This window comes from Camelus dromedarius, chromosome 24 (assembly GCF_036321535.1).
Source record: "Camelus dromedarius isolate mCamDro1 chromosome 24, mCamDro1.pat, whole genome shotgun sequence".
NCBI lineage: Eukaryota > Metazoa > Chordata > Mammalia > Artiodactyla > Camelidae > Camelus > Camelus dromedarius.
In genome coordinates, this window is record NC_087459.1 from 20,895,027 (window position 1) to 20,919,381 (window position 24,355).

At 49.0% G+C, this 24,355-nt stretch overlaps 1 protein-coding gene across 1 annotated transcript in view; it reads right to left on the minus strand.

Annotated features, from left to right (window-relative positions):
* GSG1L (GSG1 like) overlaps positions 1-24,355 on the minus strand; it is a 186,437-nt gene that overhangs the window by 55,549 nt on the left and 106,533 nt on the right. The window contains exon 3 of the mRNA XM_064478546.1: positions 12,448-12,600. Within this exon, the coding sequence (XP_064334616.1) occupies positions 12,448-12,600 (153 nt within the window). The remainder of the gene's footprint in view (positions 1-12,447; positions 12,601-24,355) is intronic.

Consider the following 24,355-nt stretch of genomic DNA (forward strand, 5'->3'; position numbering starts at 1 on the left):
ATCCCGCCCCAGACACATGGCTTCCATTCCTCAGGAAACACCGGACACAGAGCTACCCCAGGGCCTTTGCCCTTACTGCTCCCTCACTCTGGAATGCTCCTCCCCAAATATTCCCACAAGTCCCTCATTTCCTCCAAGTCTCTACAGAAATGCACCTCCCTGAGAGGTCTTTCCTGACCACCCTGTCTACAAGAGCCCCACCTCCCATTACTTGCTATCCCCTCACTTAATTTTTTGTCAAAGCATGACTCACTCTATCATCATAGTATCATCATGTTATCTTTGTATATCTAATTAGTTCTCTGTCTCCCCCACCAGACTGTACACTCCACGAGAACAGGGATGTTGTATGTTCTGATCACTGTTGCATCTCCCAGATCTAGAACAGGGGTCGGCAAACTATGGACCTCCCACCAAATGTGGCTGGTAGTCAACTTTTGTAAACAAAAGTTTTTTTTTCCCCCTAGTTTTTCTGAGATATAATTGACCTGTAACATTGTATTAGTTTTAGGTGATTGGTGATTTGCTATATCAAATCACATGATGATTTGATATTTGTATGTACAGACAGTCCCCAACCTATGATTTTTCGACTTCGCAATGGTGTGAGCGTGATAGATATTCAATAGAATTTTGAATTTTGATCTATTCCCGAGCTGGCGATATGCGATACAATACTGTCTCGTGATGCCAGGCCGTGACAGCCGCCGCAGGTCCTAGTCAGCCGCACGATCATGAGGGTAAACGACCAGTACACTTACAACCATTCAGTACCCAGACAACCGCTCTGGTTCTCACTTTCAGTACAGTATTCAGTAAATTACATGAGATAGTCAATACCTTATTATGAAAGAGGCTTTGTGTTAGATAGTTTTGCCCAACTGCAGGCAAATGTAAGTGTTCTGAGCCCATTTAAGGCAGGTCAGGCTAAGCTACGATGTTCAGTAGGTGTATTAAATGTATTTTCAACTTATGATACTTCCCACTTAAAATGATGGGTTTATCAGGACGTAATCCCCTCCTAAGTTGAGGAAGATCTGTATTGTGAAATGATTACCACAGTAAGTTTAGTTAAAATCCATTGCCTCACAGAGCTAGGATTTTCTTCTTGAGATGAGAATTTTTATGATCTACTCTCTTAGCAACTTCCAAATATATGATACCGTGGCATTAATTTTAGTCACCGTGCTGTACATTACAACCCCAGGACTTACTCACCTTATAACCAAAAGTTTGTTCTTTTGACCATCTTCACCCATCTCACCCACCCCAACACCCTCACCTCTGGCAACTATCAATCTGTTCTCTGTATCCACTGAGTTCTATTTTTTTCTATTTCACATATAAGTGAGATCGTACAGTATTTGTCTTTTTCTGTCTGACTTATTTCGCTTAGCATAATGCTCTCAAGGTCCATCCTTATTGTCACAAATGACAGAATTTCCTTCTTTTTTATGGCTGAATAATATTCCATTGTGTGTATAGACCACATTTTCTTTACCCATTCACCCATCGATGGACACTTGGGTTGTTTCCGTGTCTTGGTTACTGTAGATAATGCTGCAGTGAACATGGAAGTGCAGGTATCTCTTCAAGACAGTGATTTTGTTTCCTTCAGATCTATACCCAGAAGTGAAATGACTGCATCATACGTGGTTCTATTTTAAACTTTTTTAGAAACTGCTCTATTTAAAGTCGTATTGGAAGATGACCATGCCCATCATTTACCAATTGTCTCGGGTTGCTTTCAACAGCAGAGTTGAGTAACTGTGACAGAGACCCAGTGGCTTGCAAAGCTCAGCATGTTTACTCTCTAGTCCTTTTATAGAAAAAGTTTGTTGGCTCCTGTCCTAGAACAATGCCTTATATGCAGGAGCACTGTAAATGTTGGTGGAATGAATGAATGATCCAGTAAGAACAATTGCTATTCTCAGATTTAATGTTATAATTCACTAAGAACACACAAACACATGAACACAACTGTATGCCAGACTTTATTGAACAGTATAGGGTTCCCAAGATTCTAGGAGTTGGAGAGGGGGTTAACCACAGGATTAACTTGTATAACGAGTCTGGCACACAGCAGGGGCTCAGTAAATGTTAGTATCTTTGCTACTGTTTTCCCTCTGCGTCTTCCTCTCTCCCCCTCCCTCCTTCTCTGCCTCTGTCTCTTTCTCCCTTTGTGTGTCCCCACCTCCATTCTAGTGGGTCTGTTCATCTCCCTCTACCACCCCCAGTCTCCTACTCCATCTCTTTCTTTATCAGGGACCTTTCACTCTCCTCTCTTCCCTGCCCTCTCCCTCCCAGCCCTGGACAGACTGAGATATGATAAGGTCCTGTCTCAACCCTCACACACCCAGAATGCACCCCTCTGTTCTTCCCTGACCTCCAGGGATTACTCCCCATTTCCCCACACAGTCACAACTGGGGCACCTCGACACCCCCCCCCCACCCCTGCCCTCCAGTTTGCAGATCATCAGGTCCTCCCAGTCCTGCTTCTCTCAAATCCATCCACAGCCCTCTCTGTTCCCACTGCCACCATCTCCCTGTGGCCAGAAACCCAGATAGCCTCCTGGCCAGAGTCCTGGATCTGTGCCGACCCCTCCTTCTACCCTAAGAACCATCTTTCTAGAACTTGCTGGTAACCTTACTAATTCTTTGCTTAAAGCCTCAGAGATCCTCAACTGCACACCCATCCCGAGCGAAGTCCACATATCCTAGCCTGGCATCCACATCTGGTCACAATCAGACTGAACTTTCCTCTCTTACTTCCCCACCTCGGCCCAGCGCACCTGTGTCAAGCCACTCCAAGGAGTCACCTTCCCTGAAACTTTCCTGCTTAAAACCCCGAATACCTGGCTTCCTCCATTATCTTGCGGAGAAAACTCAAGCCTGCATTATCCGCCTCTGCATCTCATTGCCACTCTTCCGTGCTCCCCAGTCTCTGCCCACAGCCTCCCCCTCACAGATCCTCCTTTGTCTTTGCTGGCCCCTTACCTGGAGCACTCTCTCTTTCTTTCTCTCTGTCTCACTCCTCCACCCCCACTGCCTCCTCACCCAGCTAAGTCCACTCATCTTTTGGGGCTCTGGGGGAAGGATCCTGAGCCCCCAGCAGGCGTGATCCCCAGCCTTGGGACTTTCCCTTCATAACACACTTCCAACTACTCACTAATTCACTGCCTCCCTCACTAGACCCAAGCCCCCAAGGGCAGTGAGCTTGCCTGATTGTTTTCCTGGTCCCCAGTACAGAGGAAAGGCTTAAGGACTATTTGTGGAAGGAAGGAGAAATGAATGAAGAATGGATGCTGTGTGTCCCTCGAGCCTCTGCCTCTGTCAGCCTGCTTCCCTCCCTGCCCCAACTGGGCTTTCACACCTCTCCACCCATCCTTTAAGGCGGAATTCAATGCAGTGTCTTTCTCTAAGTTTCTGTCAGCCCCAGGGTGGAATTAACACTTACACCCAGGGGAGAGTCTGGCCGTCAGAGCCCTGTCCCCCAGCTCCAAACACTCTCAGTGCTGCCTGGCCTCCCTCCCTGCTGCCCACCTGGCAACAACCCCCGAGGAAAACAAAGCCCAGATGAAAGTCAGCAACGCGGAGTCAAAAAAAAAATATTTTAAAAAAAAGTCCCGTGGTTCCAACAAGCCGAGAGGCGCAGAGTGGAAATAGACCAAGCACTGGTCTAGGGGAAAAAGAGCAATTCAAAGAAGGAGGGACAGCTGGAAAAAGCTGGTGTCGGGGTGGGTGATTTCCGCCTTAGGAAAGAGAAGGTAAGGATGTGGACTCTCTTAAGAAGAAACTCAGGATGTATTCACAGAATAAACACGCAAGAGCAAAGCCCCCCAAACTGGTGAGCAGGTAGCTTATCATCCAAACAAGGATGCTTCTGGGGGTGACAGAGGCCCCGTTAGTAATGACGCTGGGACTGTCCCGGGCAAGCCAGGACACACAGTCACCTACCCATAAGTGTAGCGCCCTGCACCAGATCCCACCAATGTCACCGTTCCCACCCAAACTCTTTAACAGGCAAGAGTGCGTGTGCATTCGCCCCACTGGCTCTTCGTGTGGTTTGGATGATTTCATTTCACTGCTCAAGCCCCTCATGATACAGACCCAGGGACTCAGAGAATATAAGTATCTTGCCAGAACACACAGTTTCAGTGTGGCCCAACTGAGGTGTGACCCAGTCTGTCTGATTCCAGAGTCCACGCCTGTCCTCTTGGGGCAAGTTGCAAACCCAAAAGCTCAAACACCAACAGCCCCACTGGGAGGGGTCCAGCCCCAGCATGTCATGTTGCCTCTGCAATGCACTCATACATTCAAGGAGAATTTTCTGAGGGCCAGGCCCTGGGGATACAGAAGCAGAGAAAACAGCCAGAGCTCTCAGGGAGCCAACTGTCCAGGCGGTGGTTCTCAACCAACCATGATTTTGCCTCCAAGGGACATTTGGAAACACCAAGGCTTGGGAGGGGGTGCTACTGGCATCTGGTGGGTAGAGGCCAGGGATACTGCTCAGCATCCTACAGTGCCCTGGTCAGCCCCTCTCCCCACAACAATGAAGAAGGATCCTGCATGGGAGGGAGATAGCTCAGTGGTAGAGTGCGTGCTTAGCATGCATGAGGTCCTGGGTTCAATCCAAGTATCTCCATTAAAAAAAAAAAAAAAAAAAAAAGAACCACCCAACAATCTAGCAAAGAATGTGCCAAGATTGAGAAAACCTGGTCTAGAGGAGAGGTGGGTGGCAAACAAGTAAACAAATTAGTCTAGAAGTTCTTTTATGCATACAATAAATATTTACTGAGTGCCCACCGTGTTTTAGACACTGCTCGGAAGACAGTACGTGCCATTAAGAAAAACAAGCAGGAGGGGATGGAAAGGACTGGGGGAAAGGAAAGACCTCCTAAGGAGATGACCTGAGTGGAGAGCTGGCTCAAGAAAGAAGCAAGCCAGGAGCATGCGCGGAAGGCAGACCCGCAGAAGGAGCCATGGGCTGGGGCCGGTGCCAGCGTGGAGAGGGTGAGGACCAGCAAGGAGGGGCCGAGTTGCAGGAGATGAAGTTCAAGAGGAAGGCAAGGGCCAGATTTTATAGTCTTGGGAAGGAGTTTAAAATTTATTCTACAAAAGTCACATTTGACAAATACCAACTAGAAATGACAAAAACAGACTTCGTTAAGAAATTCTTAAAATGGTCAAATGAGGCTAAGTGAGAAAAAAAGCCTTCTATATTTAAATCTCTAAAGGAGCTGGAACTTTATCACACGGAGAGCTGCACACTTGATGAGTATCAACGTGAGGTCAATCGTCAAGTATGCAAAATGATCATTAGGCAAACGGGCGTGGCGGAATAAGATTTTTAGATGGGAATTCATGGGTTTTCTTCCCCCTGTATTTTCTCCTTTTTCCTTTCGCTTCACTTAGTAGGTAAGAGCCTCTGGACTTCTTCACCCCCAGAGGTTTTTCAGGAAAGAGAAGTAAAACCCATCGGAAAACTCCTTCCCTCAGGGCTATCATCTTCAGAAGCCTTAATTTACCAAGGAGGTTAGGACAGGAGCCCCTGAGCGGGGGAGTGAGCCGTCTTCTGCTCCTCAGGACACACACACACACACAAAAAAAAAAAAAAAAAAAAGTCGGATTGTTCTTGCCTGGGGCAGGAGAGGATGCTGAGGGTCTGCAGTGATGTTTTGTTGGCTGGCCTGATGGTTTAAAACATTTTGAATCAAAAAGTTAAACTGAGGGTTACCAGGGGACCCAACTATTCCTCTCCTAGGAAAACCTATGGCCACACAAACACTTGTTCATAGCAGGATTATTCATACTAACCAAAGCGTGGAAACATCACACATGTCCATTGACTGATAAATGGAAAAACAAGATGTGGTTTATCTGTGCTGTGGAATATTATTCAGCAATAAAAATGAATGGAGTTCTGATACATCCTACAACACGGATGAACCCTGAAAACACCACGCTAAGTGAAAGAAGCAAGTCATAAAAGACCATGTATTGTCTGATCCCGTTTATACAAAATGTCTAGGGGGAGGGTATAGCTCAAATGGTAGAGTGTGTGCTTAGCATGCATGAGGTCCTGGGTTCAATCCCCAGTACCTTCTCCAAAAATAAATAAATAAATAAACCTAATTACCTCCCCCTAAAAAATAAATTTAAAAAAAATTTTAAATCCCTAGAATAGGCAAATCTATGGAGATAGAAAGGAGATCAGTGGTTGCCTGGGGCTGGGGTGGGGGTTGATGGAAAATAAAGACTGCCAGTGGGTACGGGGTTTCTTTTTGGGGAGATGAAAAGATTTTAAAATTAGATTATGTGATGGTTACTAAAAAACACTAAACTCTACATTTTACATCTACATGACCTTTATGATATGTAAATTATATCTCAATAAAGCTGTTTGAAAAACATTTTGAATTAAAAATCAGGAGGTTTTTTTCCATTAAAAAACGGTATTTTGGCTTTCCTTGAATGTCATGCATCTTCCCCCATGGCAACCATGAGGTGTTGAAGGGGCATACATTCCCAAGCTTGCCACCATCCCCACATTCACTGTTGTTACCTCTGGACGGTTGCACTCATTTATGTCCCCTCCACGGTCCTGGTGGGCATTGCACTTGAGTCCTCTGGTTGCGAGTGAGGAGACCACAGGCACTGGGGTCACCAGCCTCCTTCTCCCATCTCCCATCTGGTCCTAGCAGCAAAGAGCCCTGGGGGCCAGAAGGGACCCTGTGGACAGGGAACTACAGGATCAACAGCAACCAAAGCACTGAACTGCCACATACTAACTCTGTGCCTTCACTGCACCGAGAGTAAGCGCCAAGGAAAAGCCAAGGAATTAAGTGAAAGGTGGATGAGGAAGAGTTCAAGACTACAGGCAACCTCGCTTGGGGACAGCTGCTGGGACTGAACACAAAGCTTGGATCTAAGCTTGCTGGCAGCCCGTGGAAGGCAAAGCTGATGGGTTCACCATCTCACAGTCGCTCACAGAAGGCAGCCTCAGACCCGGGCGTGAGGCCAATGGCTCTGCAAACACATCTTCCTTCAACTCACAGGCTTCATGGCTCCCGAGGCTGGAGGTGGGCCCAGGGGAGCAGGGAGCACTTGGTATTTGAGGATTTGGGGAGCCCCTCTGCAGTGCAGTGGGATTGGCATGCTTTGTTCCTTCGGCACCAACAGGCCTCCTGGTCCCCAAACCTCAGTCCAAAATGCACCCGTGGTGCCCACCTTGCAGGCCTGCTCTTCAACTCAGACCTCACTCTGAAAACAGCTCCTGAAATTTTTTTAAGTATTTGTAATGATTAAGCCTTTAATGCTTCTCCATCAATATTTTCCGGAGTCATTCTCCATTCACAAGGTTAGAACTCCTTCAAAGAAAGACATACAAGATTTTACCTTTAATTCCTGGCTAAGAGGCCACTAGCCCTGCAGTTTTTGGTCACAAAAGCAGCACAACACTCTCATCCCCATCAGACCCCATTCAACTGCTTCCAAGCTTAGGCTATTCTGCATTTTTAAAAAAGAAATAAAAACAAAAATTTTCAAATCACATATTACACATATATGTAACAAAATAACGTATAAAACATGGTTAAAGGTTACAAAATGAATTATAAGATTAATAGAGATGCACTGTGCAGTTAAATATATATTTTATTATGAAACCAAATATGCCAAGATTCCATGAAAGATAAGGTTCTAAGTTTCCCAGATCCAAAGTGCTACCTCATCCTTGGTCATTTTTTGTTTTATCACAAAATTTTCTTTTCTCACTACTTAACAAAATAGACTTGCTCACTATTGCTCTGATTATTTCCTGGAAATGGACATGTTTCTCTTCAAGCCAGCGCAATTTTTACTGAAAGCCCGCAGTTAGCCCGACCATGCAAGAATTCTCCAAATGACTTTTCTTTTCTTCCTGAGTACATCAGCCTCATTTTTCGGAGGAATTGGGGAAGAACAGATATCCTCCAGCCTGGCCTCACATCCCCTGGGGTTGTGAGACTGGGGCCCAGGGAGCCCATCTTCCCCAGTACCTCTCTGCTGAAGTCACAGGACTGGGTGGGTGGGGGGACCCTGACAGCTGGTGCTGCCCCCTGGGCTGGAATTAGCCTTGCTCAGTCCTGAGAGACAGAGAACAGCAGTGGCCCAGTGCAGGGCCACGTTATGACTTTCATGGGCCCATTCCTCCATAAAAGAAATATTAAAAATTACATTTTATGATGGCAATAGCATAAAAAAATCTAATCCAATCTAGACTTGTTCTTATGTCTTCATTATCATTCTACTTTTTTTCCTCTGATTTTCAAAGCAGTCAAAATTAAAGCACTTTGTAGGTCCCCTAGAAGCACTATGAGCTCCAGGCTCTGGACCAGCGGACCAACCATCACAGCCCCCGCCTCCAGCCCTTGGACACCAACCTGCTCTATAAAACCACCTTCCTGCCAGGATTGGGAACACAGCTCTGCTGGCCTGGCCCTGCCACCCCTTCTCTCTTCACTGGAGAGTCCAAATCCCTTTGCCCTAGCCTCACTGTGACAGGGCTGGTCCCTGGGGTCACGATCTGCTCCTAGGTTATTCACGGACAGCGAGGAGTAACAGTAATAGTAACAATGACAACCTGAAGTTCTGGGGGCCAAGCCCTGCTCAAAGCACTTTATGTGGTAGGCTCTGGGTTCAACAACTTACAAGTTATGTGAATGCAGACAACTCGGTTTTCCCATCTGTGGAATGGACACAGTGTTAGTCCCTTCCCGCCAGGACATTGAGGAATAAAGCTATTAACCCAGGCTCAGCCCAGAGCTGGTGCAACATGGCATCTCCGTCAGTGTGGGCTACTATGATTCATACTAATTAACTGGTTATAATTAATTATGACAATTGGTTCCATCAGGGGCTGCCCCACCTCTGCTTTCTCCTCTACCCTAGAAGTGCTGACTTTGGGCCGAGGACCCCTCAGGTGTGAGCTGGTCTGGCAGCATCAGAGCCCAACCCTCTCCCCACGTGGACTCAGTCAATGCACTCTCCCTGACCCTGCCGTTTTTTCCCCTCCTGCAGAGCAAGCCAGAAGCCCACCCACCTCCTCCAAACCACTCACCCCCAGCCCTGTTCTCAAGGGGCTCCAGAAAGACCAGCTTCCTGGCTCCTCTAGGCCAGGCATCTCTCCCTTGGTCTCATGTTTCTCCCAGGTTTATCTTCTCCCAGGCATGAATACAGATTGCTTTCTCTCCATCATTTGCTACTTTGGTTTTATTACATCATCTGGCTGCTACATCCTTCTCAGTTACTGTTTCCTGGGGACTTAAAAGTCTTCTCCCTCCCCACCCGCCCAGTTCCTCCTGAGGTGAGATCCTGAGAAAAGAGCAGAGGGCTCTGAAGCCAGCAGGAGCCAGGTTTCATCCCAACCCCAAAACCAGCTGTGTGACCTTGGGCAAGTCAGTTAACCTCCCTGAGCCCTGCATTGTTTATCTGCCTGAAATTACAGAGATGATCTTATTTTCTTTAGCAGTGGGACTCCCTGCTAGAAGGAAACTGGGGGGTTTTGAGAGGCGAAAACTTTAATGAGCCCTTTGAGGTGGGGGAAGAGCCTCCTACCCACTTCCCCATGACAGGCCTGCTTGAAGAACCGGAGATGGCTGCCTTGGGCTGACCACCAGCTTTTGTCTTATGACTGGAGTAGGCAAGTTGAGGGGGAGGGCTGGATGGCTGGGGATAACGGAGGGGACTCTTCCATGCTTAACAGAGAGAAAGAAGGGATGAAACCACGGACAGGGACAGGAGCCCTGATGCCCCGCAGCACATCACACCCAACCTAACTAACCCATCATCTTCCCCACCTGCTTTTTCCCACCTTCCCCATATTGGTGGTAACCCTGCTCATCCCGTCCCGGCCAAAGCAAACACCAGCCCAGATCAGGGGGTCTGGCCATCTGGACCTATGGGCCCCTCCCCAGAATATGTTTTCAATTGCATAAAATAAAATAATAGGACTACAGAGGAAACCAGTTATACTGAAATACAGTTAGCAAAATATTCAAACAAATGTGTTATATAATAATAAATGTGCTTCTTTAATAACATATTAGGTAACAAAATTCACCAGAGGCTCTAAGAAGCATGCACTCATTTTGAAGGAGTGCATTTTAAGATATCTACACAAAAACTGTTGTGTGAGATGAAAAATGTGGATTCCTGTTGGTGCCACATCACAGGTGCCGCCAGTACTGTGATTTGTTGCCTCCATTCATATTTGAAGGACATGATAAATATCAGTTACAAGTCAGAGAAATAAAGATATAACTTCTTCCCCATCCAGGTTCCTGGACTGCCTGAATTCTGTGGATACCACACGAGGAACCCCTGACCTAAAGTCTCGGTTGTTTGATAGTCACCCATTCCCACCCACCTCTCCCAGTCAGTCCACAAGCCCTGCTGACCTCTCCTCCTTGCTGGAGGGCACATGTACCTGCATCGCCCCATCCCACTGCCACAGCACGAGGTTGGCACCTCACCCCTTCTCACTTCCGGGCCAGCCTTCTTACCTCATCCTTGCTCCACTCCATCCGAGCTGCACCCTGAACCTTCACCCCCCAGTGCAAACCTGACCATATCCTCCTTTGCTCTGAATTCTTCTATGGCTCCCTATTGTCCACATGATAAAATCTAAAGACCACTGCAGAGCACCAAGAACCTCACCCGGCTCTCCAGCCTCATCTCTCAACACTCCTACTCTCCTGACTTTCTATGTTCATTCCCACCATTCTGAACTATGTGAAGTTTTCAGAGTATGCTGCCTCATTACGCTTTTGCCGATGCTGTTCCCACCACCTGGAATGTCTTCCCCAATTTGTCCAGCAAGTAAACTCTCAGTCTTTTTCCCAAGTCTCAGCTCAAATGGTGCCTTCCCCATGCTCCACCTCCACCCATCCGCACCCCCTGAGCAAACGCAGGTGCCCTTCTGCAGGACCCACAAAACCCACTTCATGGAGGTTAACCCACCAGGTTACATTCGTTTGATGATTCTGTGTCTCCACAAGATTGCAAACTTCAGGAGGGCAAGGACTGAGTCCTTTCTCCTTGACTCCTTCAAACCTAGTCCAGTGCCTTCAGTGCCCAGCAGGTCTTGAGTGAGTGTTGGTTGAGTAAATGAATAAAAGATGAAAAAAAGAACCATGAATGAAAACTGATTTCAAGTAATACACACACTGAATCAAAAAAAAAAAAAAAGAAGAAGAAGAAGAAGAAAAAGAAGAAACAGTCTCTCTATCTGAAATAGCTGAAAACGGGGTAAGCGGGGGCCAAAATCAACAGCGCTGTGAGCATCACTCTATGTTTCTTTTCTTCCCTTTACTATTCTGGTTAGATTTCCCACATCCTGGGATGACAATGTGCATGTTTTGATCTACCAGGCGTGCTATAATTTCTTGAATTCTTCTCTGTGTTCTCTGAGAGATCCTTCTGTTACATATACATACCTCAATTAGGGGGCGATTATTTCCCTTACCAAAGGGCTCATCGTTTCGGTTTCATTAAATAGAGTTCTTCCAATGCGTGAAGAATAGGATTAGATTTATAGAAATTCAATTTACATTTGGCTTTTTAGGAACAGATGTCGAACAAAGCCAAGCCGCCACTCTGTCAGGCCTCCTGCAGGTATGGTTTACCGGCTCCTTTTACTCCCTTCTGGCAAACTCCCGGCTTAACCCCTTCTGCCCTGGATCTGCCGAAACTACTCTGGGCACCAGGCCACCTAATCCAACGACCTTTTCTTGGGAGTCCCCTGTCTCCACCTCCCTGAATCACGTGCTGCTGCCGGCCATCCTGTTTTTCGTAAAACCATCAACATCCTTGGCCTTCGCCCAACACCTCTGATCATCCCACACTCACCCTCCAGCTTCCAAATGTGTCTGCCCATCTGGCTTCCTGCTGGCCATCTCCACACGGATGTCTCAAGGGCAGGTAAGCTCAGGTAGATGAGTGATGTGCCTGCCACCCCTAATAGGTCCCTCTTTTATATCGCTGCGAAAGACACCACCGTCTGCCCATTCTCACCACCACTTCCCTCTCCCTTGTGTCAGAAAACCAACCCATCACCAAGCCACATGGCGTCCATCTCCTGAATACGTCTGCAGCTAACCCACCTCTCTCTCCCACATGTTAACTCCATGAAGCCCTCAAACTATTCCCCTTCATTACTATAACCCCAGCACTTATTAGCACATTACCTGGCACACGACACCCAGTAAACACGTGCTGAATGAGAGAATAAGTGAGCAGACAAATCCCACTTTACAAGTTGTGACACTGAGGCTCAGAGAAGAGAAGCGATTGGCCAGAGGTTGCCCAGGTGGGCCAAGCAGGACTCAGCCCGAGGGGGGCTCCAGCACCCGCATTCCCCTCTGCCCGTTGTGCTCTCGCCCGGCTGCCTGAGGCCCTCTGCCTTACCTGACAGCACCGTGAAGACGGCTGCGAAGGCGTTGAGCTTGAGCCCGTCGATGACATTGCTGGAGTGGAAGAGCTCGAGACACATGAGGCTGAAGCCCACCACCAGCAGGAGGATGTAGAGCACCTCGGAGACCACTGACAGCCACAGGACCCCTGCACGGAGGAGGCAGGGAGGTCGTGAGAGGAGGACGCACAGCATGGACACTCCCTGTGTTTGTTTCACCCCATGCCGTTTGCTTGAGGGATCAATTTGTTTTAGAGAGGACCTCAGTTCTAGGGTGGGTCCTGATTTAGGTGTGGCTGGATCATGGCCAGCCACCTTCTCCAGCAGGACTAGCTCAGGAACCCCAGCCTAAGCCAGTGGGAGCATGGCGCTCTCTGGATGACGGTTACTGGTCCAGGGAGGCGTGCAACCAATAAGTGGGCTCATTCAGATTAGAGGAAAGAATTTCTATCCTGTAGCTTTCTCTTCTCATCTGTCAGATGACTGCCACTGGGAGCCATCTCACGGCCCAGAGGGCACCTGCCTTAGGATGAAGCTGACACTAGGGGCTGAGTGGAGCGATGGAGAGGGGACCTCATTGGGCCACCCAACCACCAGCCCTGAGGGCTTCCCTGTGGCCCAGCTGGACGGTGTGACGTCCTCTGTTACCTGCAGCTACAAGCACCCCATCTCTTACACACATCACGCTTGCCCTCAAGGGACACCTACATTTTTATTTACCCTGTACCTCACTCCAGTTTTTTCTAGAAACCATCACTGCTACTCCCATGGCTTCAACCTTGTGGCTGCCATGTTCTGCTGTGGTCCTACCCTCCAGGGCACAGCTGATTGATCCAATGTGGTCATGTGACCTAGACGCAGCCAATCAAAACTCTTCTCTAGGAATCTGTGCTTGTAACCCTCTGAAGTAGACATGAAGAGAGGCCCAGATGGGAGTCCAGGCAGTCTGACAGTGGGAGTGCCTGGTTCCAGCTGTTCCTGAAGGCCAGTTGCATCCCATCCTTCCAGCTGTTTGGCTCTCCAAACCTTCTTTTTATTCCCTAAGATAGCACAGCTCACTTTTCTCCACAACTGGTCCAAAATTGGGTTATCATCATTTGGGGCATCTTCTAGTTCTCCCATCCCACATTATTCCCCCTTCTTCCTACATGCTTTTTATTTGGAGACCCTTCCCTATCTCAGTCTGTGCAGTTCAGTTGCAGCTGGTCCACATCCTGACTCCATGTCTGGGCACAGGACTCATCTGGCCAGTCAGAGCTCTGCGTCTTCCTGACTCTAGTCATTGGTTCAGGAATGAACCTCTCTATGCCTCAGTTTCTTCACCTATGAAAAGGGGGTAATAATAACACCTATCTCATAGTATTGTTACACTGTGAGGATTCAATTACACAGCAATGTAACGAGCTTGTGCTTAGCATACAGTGAGAGCTCAATTCATGGGCACACCTAAAGCTGCCAGTCACTTGTTCTGTCAATCACATGAGCCAAGAATTCCTTGTCTTCACCTAAGTTGGTCTGAGGTAGAATTTCTGTCTCTTACAACCAAGAGTCCTGATTTTCAGCTTTTCTTTTCTCTGAAGCTGTCAAACATGTCCTTTCCTACCTCTCTGCCTTTGAACAAGTTGTTCCTTTCACCTTAACATCCGAAGGACACCCAATATACACTATTCAGTGAAGGAAGCAAACAAACAGCAATTCCAAGTCCCTATCTGTTCCCTGATGAAAAATCCGGATTCTCAAACACCCACTATCATTCCTAGCACAACAGAGCTTTTGGAGCTTTGAAGCACTTTTCTTTTTTCTTTTTTTTTTTTTTTTTTTTGCTACAAAAATATCGCATCTCCTGGGCAATCCCTTGGATTTCTGTAAGAGAATAATGTGCTCTTGGCAGCCTGGATGTTGTTAAAACACCCCCTGGCACCACACACTCGTAGCCTCCACAGCCCTCCGCTGGCCCAAGGCCCACCAGGCAGTGGGGAGGAAGGCAGGAGGTGCCGGGTGAGCTGGGCCATGCCAGCGGGCAGCCTTCAGCTCCAGCTGCTGTTGCCCTGCTGGTGGGTGGAGGCCGCCCCTCGCCAAGGTGTGGCGCACTGACTCAGCCAACTCCCTCGCACAGCCCCCACCCCCCTCCAAGAGGTGCTCTCATCCGGCCCACGGGGGCCCCAGGGCCAAGCCTCCACCCCGCCCACCACCCCTCACAGCAGGGCTCCGGCTCTCCTCTTTCAGATAGGCTGGGAGATGGCATCGGCCTTGGGGGGTTGAGGGGCTCCAAGAGTAAATTAACCATGGAGAAGCAGGCACTGGGATCTCAGATGCCTGGCTGGGGTTATGCTTTTTATTTCTGCAGATTTATTTGCCTGTCTACCCACTGGGCTCAGAGCATCTGTCTGAAAGTTTCAGCCCACTCAAGCCAAGGAAATTAATAACAATAGTCAGAAGTGGAATTGTTGCTGCAGTTATGCGAACAGTAGCAACGGTATCACAGTAAGGACCGACGGTTATTAGGCGTTTCTCACCTGCTGAATCATACAGGACAGTGCTCTCCTCCACCCAATCTCCTTGCACCTCTTTATAGTCTTTCTGTCTTTGGGGGATTGTCTTTGGGAGACTGGACTCCATTTTGCCCATCTTCATTCAGAAAGGGCCAAGAAACTTACATTTTCCTCTCTGCACTGTGGTCAACCAGCAGCTGACAGGTGGTCCCGCCCTACGGCTCTGGCAGAGACAACTCTGGGAGGTGACCCACACTGCAAAGCCCCCGCGGGGTCAAGAAGGAAGCTGCCCTCTCTGGGCCCTGGCCTGACATCACCTCCTTACTCACCTCCCTCCCTTCTCCCTCCTGCTCCCCCCAAGTCCCTTCCCCAGAGACATTTCCTTTATAAATGACTTGCAGCTGGATCCTCATCCCAAGGTCCGCTACCAGGGACTCCAGCCTCAGACACCAGCACTCACAGGCACGATCTCCCCCAATCCTCCAGACAACTTTACAAGGCAGCAAGGCAGCACCCATTCTACAGATGAGCAAACTTAAGTTAAGCAACTGGTCTACACAGCTGGCTAGTGGTATAGCGAGTTGGGGTTCAAGCCCTGGCCTCTCTGACTCCAGGAACAGTCAGAGGTTGTGAGCTGGAAGGATAGAGTGGCCAGCTGTATCATTGAAGTCGTATCGTTCCCGGCTCTGGGGCTGGTCACAAGGGCCCATTTGAGTGTGAAGGAGGAGGGTTCTCTGGTCCTGGCTCTTGCCTACATGCCCTCCAGCATCCCAAACAATTTCTGAGTCAGGATTTGTGCAAGAGGATGACCATGGAGTGGGATAATGGGGGGAGGGGGTTCTCACTGACCCCGAGTGGAGCTGGCCACGAGGTATGGTGGGGAAGGAGGCCACAGGGAAGAGCATACGGGTCTGAGGATGCTGGGAGCCAGACTGCGGAAGGTCAGGCTGCCCCACGCTGCAGAGGCAGGTGTATTCCTAAAGACCTCAGCAAGGGAAAGACGTGCCAGGAGCCTCACTCTGGAAGGGGGCCTGGCTGGGAGACCCACTGCAGGCTTTGGCCGCGCTCCATGGAGAGACGGTGGTGGCCCAGGACGTGGCAATGTCAGGGGTGAGGGCGAGTGGGGAACTTGATAACTCCGGAGGGGTGGGCTCAGTGGACAGCCAACCCACGAATGCAGAGGCAAAGGAAAGGGAAAAGTCCAGAGCGGGGCTGTGTTTCCAGCGCCGGCAACTGAGCGGACAGTCATGTTCCTCAGTGAGAATGGGACGATGCTAAGGCAGGAAGTCAGTGAGGTCACTCCTGCACATGCAGGGTCCACAGCAGCTTCAAGACCTCCAGTGGGGATGCCCAGAATGCAGCTAGAGCTCAGACAGGGAGGAGGGGCACTGGTAAGATGTAAGTACTCACTAAAGGTTTGCTGCGATTGTTCAAGAGACGGAGGCCTGTAAAAAGCATGCAGCGCAGAAGAGAAAAGGGTGGGAGGTGGAACCCTCAGGAAACTCAGTACTTAGGGGGAGGAGTGGGGAGCGGGCTCTGAGGGTGTAGTGACACTGTGGGTGCCCCACCCATCCCTGCCCACAATACTTCAGTGTCCCTGCCATCTGCCAGCACCTGTCCGCCCCAGGGCTTGCCCTGGCCAACCCAGCCCACCCTCCACCTGCTGGGAAGCTGATACCACCCTGCCCTCCACCTGGCAGCAGCAGCCCTCAACCAATGCCGGGCGGGGGCTGATGAATAAGTACCCTAGGTGGGTAACACTGGGGTGGGGGTTTGCTGGGAGAAGTGAGGAGGAGCGCATCTACAAATCTGTATTTCGCACCAGCAGAGAGGTGCTGTGAAGTATGAAGAGCCACGATGTTCAATTGTCCGAATCAAAGAGTGAAAATACTATTTGCTTTTCCATTATTTTAAAAAATCTTACCAGCTCAATCAAAAGAGCCTCTGTTTGGTGCTGATGTGTCCTTAACACCTTCCTAACACTTGTTAATTGTTTAAACCAATGAGAGGGCTCAGATCTTCAGCAGTTCCTAGGCAGACCTGAAGAACATTTTGACAGTTATCTTCTGTGCTGGAGAATCCATCACCTGCATCCTCTCCTTCCCCGTCTTCCCCAGATCACTGCTCTGTGCCCCAAGGGACTGACTCCTTAGAACGGCATCCCCAGGCTCCCTAGCCTTCTGAGTCAGCAATGGGGGGCACCAGCTGGAAGTAGGAGGGAGGAGAGAGGTCAGCGTGTTTCTGCCCTGCTCCTTCCCTGTCTCTGTCCACATCTCTGGCAGTGGCTTCATCCTCTTATCTGCAACCATGGCTCCATTGTCACGGCTACTGCTCTTACAGGCTTCAGAACACTGTTGCTACCCTTTCCTCCTTCCCACCCAAGGCTGGTAACAGTTTCCCCCTGTCCTCAGCCTTTGCGGGGCCTCAGATTCTTTTAACCCTTCCTACGCCTCTGTGAGAAAGAAGTTCTTTCATTCAAGTGCCTTCACTGGAACAAGTTGGGAGATTCTGCTTCCTGGAGAGAGCCTCCCTGGCACGTCGTTTTTTATGGCAAGGGATCCAATTAGAGTAGTGATCAAAGGCAGTGGTCTGAGTGGCCCCCTGACTACTGGCAGCAGCAGTACTTGGGAACTTGTGATGCAAATTCTTGGGTCTTACCGAATCAGACACTCTGACAGTGGGGCCCACTTGTGTTTTAATGGGCCCTCCAGGTGATGCTGATGTACATTCAAACATGAGCATCACTGATCTGTGGTTCCCTTTTAAACGTACGTACAAAAAAGTGAGTGAACATCGGGAAAAACTGAGTCAATGCTAGACCGTAGGTGTTGGCATCTGGCAAACAGAGAAAAGGTAGAATGGGAATAATTAAACAACTGGGAATCATCGCGTAGTGTCTGGTCTACAATCAATGCCCACTATCATTATTCATGTTATGGAACGCATGCACATGTGGATAAAGGAAGCTGGAAAGGACAGTGGGCTGGCAGTCTCTGGGCAGGACCAGTGGGGAGCCTTAGTGATGCCCGGGAAAGGCTCAATAATCACAGAGATGATTGTTTCAAGTCCCTGAAACTTGCCGCTAATGGCTTGATCTGCAGCTGAGAATTGATGACCTCCTGGGGCAGAGGAAATGAAATGATTTCTCATCAGGTGCGGGACCTGAGGGGTGACAGCTAATCCTGTTAGCTACACTTTTTTTTTTTTGCCTTTTTAAAAAACATCTTCGTGACGCCAACTCTGACCCTCCATTGATGAAACTGACAGAATTGCAAGGATGATTTCCCTTGGGCCCGAGATTCCCTCCCTTGCTAAGACGGTTTCTGGGGTCAGCTCCTTGGCTGAGGGGGACATCATGGGTGGGAGCCATGTCTTGGATGTGTGACCATGGCTGGGGGCCCTACCCCTCTGCCCTCCGTTTCCTCATTTGAAAAACGGGCACAGTAGACTTGTGTGCATTAAATGAGACAATACCATTCAGTCACACAAGCCTGACCCTTGGAAAGCAGTCAAGAAAACTAAGTATTACTATTACCTCCTAATTAGTATAATTATTAGCAATTACAATAATTACAAGAGGCAGTCAGGCATAGGGGTGAAGGGCGTGGACGTGGGACAGGCCACCTAGGTTAACACCTGGCTCTGCCACTTACTAGCTGGGAGACTGCAAGTCGTCTCTCCCACTGTACCTGTTTTCTTGCTTATAAATTGGGAAATAGAAGTGGGGAGGGTATAGTTCAAGTGGTAGACCGCATGCTTAGCATGCACGAGGTCCTGGGTTCAATCCCCAATACCTCCTCTAAGAATAAATAAGCCTAATTACACCCCCTCCCTGTAAAAAAGAAACAGGAATAAATTGGGAGATAGATAGTACCCACTTCTGGACTGTTGTGAGGATAAAGTGAGTTAATTGATGAGTAAAGTGCTAAGGGCAGTGCCTGGCATATAGCAAGTGTTACATAAACATTAGCTGTTACTATTATTTGTCATTGTAATTCCCATGGGACGTAGCCAAAGAGCAGGCAGCCTGGAACGAGTGCATCTCGGCCACTGGACAAATAAAACTTATTGGAGCGGGCGAAGGGGGAGAGAGGAGGAAATTGTTGGAATATCATATGAAATCCCAAGACTTAACGGCATTTCAAGAGAAAACATTTTTCCCCCTAAAATCCATCAGTTTAATATGTCAAATCAATAAGTCGTGGTGCAGTGGCCGCTGGCTGTGGGCTCGGTGACACACCCCCTGAAGCCCAGCATGTTAAGTCATGTAAATGACAAGAACCGGGACCTCTGAGGCTGGAAATGACTCTGTGACAGCTGCTGTTTGCAAAATGTCAATACTGGAAGCTCAAAGGGATGCACAGGGGGCTGGGAGAAGGACGCCAGAGGCCTCAGAAAACCACAGGGAGGAATCTGGGGGGTCACTGAGCCCCCAGGCCTCAGCCTGCAGATGAGAAGTTAGGATGTGCTGTGTTACAAAGCAGGTTGTGGGCAGATTAGGGTAGGGGCAGGTCTTCCACCTCCCAGGTTGCACGACTGGGGAGTGGGGTGACTCGATCAGAGGCACAGGGATTGAGGTTTGAGGGGAGAGGGGCTGCCCTGAAGACCAAGGGATGGTGGCTGTACAACACGTCTGCAGCCCTGAGTTCCAGCCCTGATGCTGTGGGACCCTGGAAGGCCCTGGTGCCTCCGGGGTCCTCAGTTTCCCTCCCAGTAAAACAAGTGGTCTCTCAAACAAGCTGCCAACAGGCCGAAGCCAGCTTGCAAAATTGTCTTGTTTGGCCCACACAGTATTTTAAAAATATCTGAATTCATTATCAACATTTAAAAATAGGAGACTTCACATAAAAAAATCCAGATTTCTGGATTTGTTTGCAAAATGAGTGGATGCAGCAATCCAAGACCCACGTCCCTACATGATGATGACTGTGGGGCTGAGCTAGGGCGGCCCCCCTCAAACAGGGCATGTACTTCTGGGCCAGCACAGAACCCCGCCCTGCCCCCGGACTCCTTCACTCCTTCAGGGTTCCTGCCTAGCTCTCGTGAGCATTTGAATTTACAGCCTCCCATACAATGATGCCTAAAGTCATTCCTACCCCTGACATTCTGCAGCAATTCAACTTTTGGGGAGCCTGTATGGTCCTCCCCGTTATCTACATGTGGGAGTGAAATATACAGCAAACTCTCAGTTATCCAGCTTCCTCGAGGATGAGGGGTTCTAGCAAACACCATGCCACCTCATACATGAGGGTGCCAATTTTCAAAGAGTTAGAGTAAAAGAAAAGGCATTTAGCTCTAAAAATATGCCCAGAGTGATTTAACTGAGCCAGGAATATGGATCTGAGAACTATTTCTGAGAGTCAGCTTGTCCACCCCAGGCCCACATCCTGTCCACAAAGGCCTGAGAGGGCCAGGAGTTGCCCAAGGTCACGACACTGGGAATCTTCCTTTCATAAGTCAGACAGAACCTTTTAGGCTTTGACTGGAGATCATGGTAGAGACCCTAGGTGACCACTCTTACAGGATGTGCAAAAACGTTGGGTACCAGAGCACGTGGGAACAGAATGCCATTCAAACACCCATCATTGTGTTGCTCGGGAAACACAGGACCTGGGAGGGACTGTTTTCTGTGTGACCATCTTTTCCTTTTCTAGAGCCTCTCTACTCAAAGCAGACCTACCAGCTCAAGATCTACCTTTTAACCAGATCCACAGCTCACCCAGACACACATTCAAGCGTGAGGAGCACTGCTCTAGAGGATGAAGTTCAAAGTCTTCATGCAGCACCCAGCGCCCTTGACAGGCGGGTCCTAAGCAGCCCTGCCCACCTTCACCCTCAGCACCATCTGCTTGCTGAAGGTTCCATGCCCTCTTGTGTCTCCAGCATGGCCCTAGCCCCTGAAGTGTCGGCCTCTTCTGGGCTCAACTGAATAACTGCAAAGATATCCACGTCCTAATCTCCAGAACATGTGATTATGTTATGTTACTTTATACAGTGGATTGTGATCTTGAGATGGAGACATTATCCTGGATTAATTGGATGGGCCCAATGTAATCACAAGGGTCCTTGTAAGAGGGAAGTAAGAGGGTCAGAGTCAGGAACAGGAGATGTGATAACAGAAGCCGAAGTTGGAGCAATATAGGGCCATGGGCCAAGGAATACAGGCAGCCTCCAGAAACTGGAAAACGCAAGGAAACAGGTTCTCCCCTGGAGGTCTCCCTTGGAGTCTCAGAAAGGAATGCATTCCTGCCGACAATCTGATTTTAGCCCCATAAAACTCACTTCAGAATTCTGATCCCCAGAACTTTAAGATAATAAATCCATGTTGTTTTAAGGCATTACGTTTGTGCTAACCTGTTACAATAACAATAAGAAACAAATTTCTTCTTTCTTCTACTTTCTAACATCTTTTTCTTTTTTTTCTTTTCCTTCAACTTTCTAACATCTTCTTTCTTTGTTCAAGATCACCTCCTCCAAGAAGCCTCTCCTGACTACCCCAGCCCCTACGGTAGCCCCCAGACGACCTCAGCCAAAAAGGAAGCTTCTCTACCACTTCCAGGTAGATGCCTTGCTTAGATGGAGAGAACCCGGACTTGGGGTCAAGTAGGTCTGGATTTGACCTAGGACCCTTACCTAACCTCTCTGAGCCTCAGTCTCTTTGGGTATAAAATGAAGTCAACACGACCCATCTCACACGTTTTCTGTGAGATCGTGGCTGCAAACCCCCCAAGCTAGTTCCTGGCACATTGTAGGCCCCCAGTAAATGCTGGTGTACAAAGCTGACAAGCTGGGCCTGGAGAAATGAGGTGTCCTCCTCTCAGCTCACAACTGGATAAACGAGTTTATCAGTGGAACTGATTTTGACAATGCCTTACTGTCCCCAGAGTCCCACAAGGCTCCAGTCCCTGTCAACTTAGAAATGACTCTGGCAGACATGCCCTTTAGAAACGGCTCTGATGGAACCCAGGGACAGTCACTGAGCATTTGATATGTGTCATGGTGACCTTGGCCTTCAGCATCAGATGACAATGATTTTTCTTTCTATTTCGGATCCAGAAGCTGGCCTTGAAGATAAACCCTGGCCCCCATAGGCCGGGATCTGGGGAGGAGGTTGGGAGGGCAAATGTGGTGGGAAGAACTCAGAAGTTCAAGGTTGAGCTCTGGCCACCACCTCCACCCCAACCTCCCACCACTTGGGCGAGTCCTCCCACCGCTCTGGGCCTCCTCCTTCTCCCATCTCTAAGATGGGGTTGCTACGCAAGCAAAGGAAGTTGGACAGGGTAGGTCAGAAGCCGCAAACTTGCCTAAAGAGAAGTTTTTGAGATTTGTTGCTGTTTCCTGGGTTGGTTTGGTTCCATCTCTTTTTCTGTCTGTCTCTCTCTTATTATATGTGGCATTTTAAAAATTTTGAATTAGATGCCAACATTTTAAAATGGGAAAATCCCATGAAAATCTAGATTCTTTGGGAGATCTGGCCAATCAGGGCCACATTCCCACAGGAAGACAACAGCTGGAGCCCAGAGGCGGCTGCTCCCTGTAGGCGGTGCAGGTGCTCTCCAGTTTGCCACAGTCCCCACTCTTCCCTATAGTCTCCTGCCCTGGAGGCTACAGCCCAGGGAAGCACCCCAGAGTGTGGGCAGGGTCCTTTACAATGAGAGCTGGGAGAAAGCAGAGAGAGGGAGAAAAAGCCAGGCAGTGTGCAGCCAGGGGACAGAGACGGGCAGGGCTCGGGAAGGAGGCCGGCTGGGAATGCCGGGAGAGGCACTGCATCCGAAGGGCCTCCTAGACACCAGCTGGTTCCTACTCCAGCTGCCACCTGCCGCCAGGTGGGAGGAGCGGTACCCTGGAGAACGCATCTGTGAACAGAATGGGGCTGGTCGCTGCAGAGCACAGAAAAGAAGGAAACGTGTGCCCAGTGGTTAAGGGCATGCCTGCGGAGCCAGACCCCCTGCAGGCAAACCTCATCTCTGCTATTGACTTGCTGTGTGACCCTGGGCAAGTTACTACACCTCTCTAGCCTCACTTTCCTCCTCTGCCTCTGAGGGTGGTTGTAAGAGTTAAATGAGACATGTAACACGGCATAAACCAGGCTCAGCTCACAACAGGCCTCAATACATGCCCCCTGTCCCCATGAAACAGATGAGAACACTGAGACTTGGAAAGAGGAAGAAAAAATTCATCTGCCTCAAGCTTGAAAGAGCCAGGCTGAGTGGGTGGTAGGGAGATACTGTCACCCAGGTGATCTGGATTCAACATGTGCCCAGTACCCCAAGGCAGGCACACTCTAGCTCTGTGCCCTTGGCCTCCCTGTGGCCCTCTTCCCGAATCCAGGGCATTCTGACATGCCGTCCTGGATCCTGACAACCAAACTCATCTGAAAAATCACAGTCACTGAACCAAACAAATTTCCCAAACCTAGACTCTGTGTCAGGTGCTACAGGGGATGCAGAGGGGATCAGACTTGGATCCAACCCTCCGGGAACTGCAAATTTAATCTTAGGGCCAAGACACACATCCAACAACGACAACCACATTATTACTTAAGGTGCCAAGCACTGTGCTGGGCCCTTGGCAAGTAGAAATTCATTTCAACTCCACAACAACCATTGGACTTGCATGCTATTATTATCTCCAAGTTCTAGATGAAGAGAAAACTGAGGCACAGACAGGTTCATTACCCGGCCCAGGATCACAGCTAGCACGTGGCAGAGCTGGGATTCAAAGGCCAGCCAGCCCAGCTTCTCCTGCATGAGCCCAGCCGGCCTCAAGGCCCTGTGTGCCAGGGGAAGAAGGAACACCTCCTGATAATCTGTAGGTGGCCCAGCTGGTTCCTTCCAACAAGCATTCAAAATAGGCACTACATCTTACAAATGAGGATACTAAAGCACAGAGAGGGGAAGTGATTTGCCCAAGGTCCCACAGCATTGGCAAGGGAAGCAGTCAGGAGTGGTGCCTGGCTCTCTGAGCCCTCCTCTCCAGCTCTCTGCTGGGGTTCTGCCTTTTTTCCGGGCCATGGACTCCTATGGCATCTAATGAGGCCTAACATTTTTCTCTGAAAAATGTTTTTAAATGCATAAGACCAAACGTACAGGATTGCAAAGGAACCAATTACATTGAAATGGAGTTAGCAAGACATATTTAAAAATCAAACATATAGTATTAACCTACGTGTTTCTTTCCTAATGCACAAAATAACAAGATCTAGTGTGAGTCTGGTAACTTCCGTAACTTTGAAGTAGCTTGGAAGAAAGTGATTATTTTCAAGATCTCTGCAAACCCTGTAAGGTGTTATGAAAACTCTGTGATTCCAGTTGTTGACAAAGTTCCAGATGGAGGGAAATGCTAACTGCCAGTCAGAGGCTAGTGAGAGGAAAGATGTAATATCTTGCCACCCAAGTTCTTGCATCCCCTG